The 1,562-nt window shown below is 36.6% G+C and overlaps 1 protein-coding gene across 1 annotated transcript; it reads right to left on the reverse strand.

The window, feature by feature from the left end:
• Positions 1-611: 611 nt before the first annotated feature.
• On the reverse strand, positions 612-899 carry LOC134329100 (histone H4-like; the record flags this gene model as incomplete). Its single annotated transcript, XM_063010348.1, has 1 exon — positions 612-899. A coding segment is annotated over one exon (288 nt), but the record flags the coding sequence as incomplete, so codon positions are not given.
• Positions 900-1,562: the final 663 nt, after the last annotated feature.

Consider the following 1,562-nt stretch of genomic DNA (forward strand, 5'->3'; position numbering starts at 1 on the left):
GATGAAACAAGTAACTCTGATTGGTCCAAGGTCCTGGGTTTCTATTGGACAGAGAACATACCGTTCCACGCCCCCTTCTGCCCCATTCACTAGAATCTGTTCTTTGTTGTCTGTTCCCGCTTAATCTGAGGTCGATACATGTTTTAAAACCGAATATAAAAGAATCAATAGCAATATTTTATTACATTTTATATATAAATATATAGATAGGATAGATGTATATTTTTTGTTTGTTTTTTAAGCGAGGCATTTGGGCACAATGTTTTACTGTATTTTACACAGAGATCGTGTTAATGATTGTAGTGTAATCTACAGTATGGCTGTACATTGGTAGTATGCAAACACGCCGTATGACAGCTAAACAATAATACTAAAATTACTAATGATAATTCCAAGCTTTTAGGGCTACATAAAGTGAATGTGTTATTTTTACTTATAATAATGATTTCAAGCTTTTGGGGCTAAACGACTGATTTGCAAATGTACGCATCAGTGAACGTGCTACTACTAATAATAACAATATTAATAATAAAAAAGGAGAACTTTTTCTTTTGTAGAAAATATGGGTGACTCTTAAAAGAGCCGTTGTGTTAGCGTGGAGGTCTGAACGTTTAACCCCCGAATCCGTACAGGGTGCGTCCCTGGCGTTTCAGAGCGTACACCACGTCCATTGCGGTGACGGTCTTTCTCTTGGCGTGCTCGGTGTAGGTGACGGCATCACGGATGACGTTCTCAAGGAAAACCTTGAGCACACCGCGGGTCTCCTCGTAGATCAAGCCGGAAATACGCTTCACACCGCCACGGCGAGCCAAACGGCGGATGGCGGGTTTAGTAATACCCTGGATGTTATCACGGAGAACTTTGCGGTGACGCTTAGCGCCTCCTTTTCCAAGACCTTTGCCGCCTTTTCTTTTTTTTATTTAATATTTTATTTAAACTTCATCAGAGTACATGGAAATTACATTACATTATCAAGACAATCATTTACAATTTTAAAATCTTCCACAATTCAGTCCTTAAATAAAACATTCATTGTTCTTATTCTTTTCAGTTCAGTTCTTATATTTTTATAAACATTCTCTGCTGAAACAAACTGTTGGTCAATAGTCATTCTACATCTTGTTTTCCATAATTTAGACTTCACAATACACAGTACTAACCACAAGAAGTCATGTTTATCTTTAGACATGATTTCATCAAAAATACCGAAACAGACGGACTTCATATGAATTTTAATCTCAACACCTAAATTTTCCATTTTGCTCCATACTTCTTGGGAACGATAACACTCTAGAATAAAATGTTCTAAAGTTTCCTCTGTCTGGCATTTTGGCATAGGGCACATGTTTGTCTTCACAAAACAACTCCACTTCACTACAGATCTCACTGGAAGTCTCCTCACTGCTACCAACCATGTAATATCCCTTAACTTCTCAGATATTTTTTTACATAAGATATTATTTACACATTCTTTCTTTTCTTCCTCTCTAAGGCCTCTAAAATCCACTAAATTACAATATTTCAAATCTACTATTAGCTTGTAAATCTTTTTATTAGAATCC

The sequence above is a fragment of the Trichomycterus rosablanca genome, chromosome 15 (assembly GCF_030014385.1).
Source record: "Trichomycterus rosablanca isolate fTriRos1 chromosome 15, fTriRos1.hap1, whole genome shotgun sequence".
In the NCBI taxonomy this organism is placed as follows: Eukaryota; Metazoa; Chordata; class Actinopteri; order Siluriformes; family Trichomycteridae; genus Trichomycterus; species Trichomycterus rosablanca.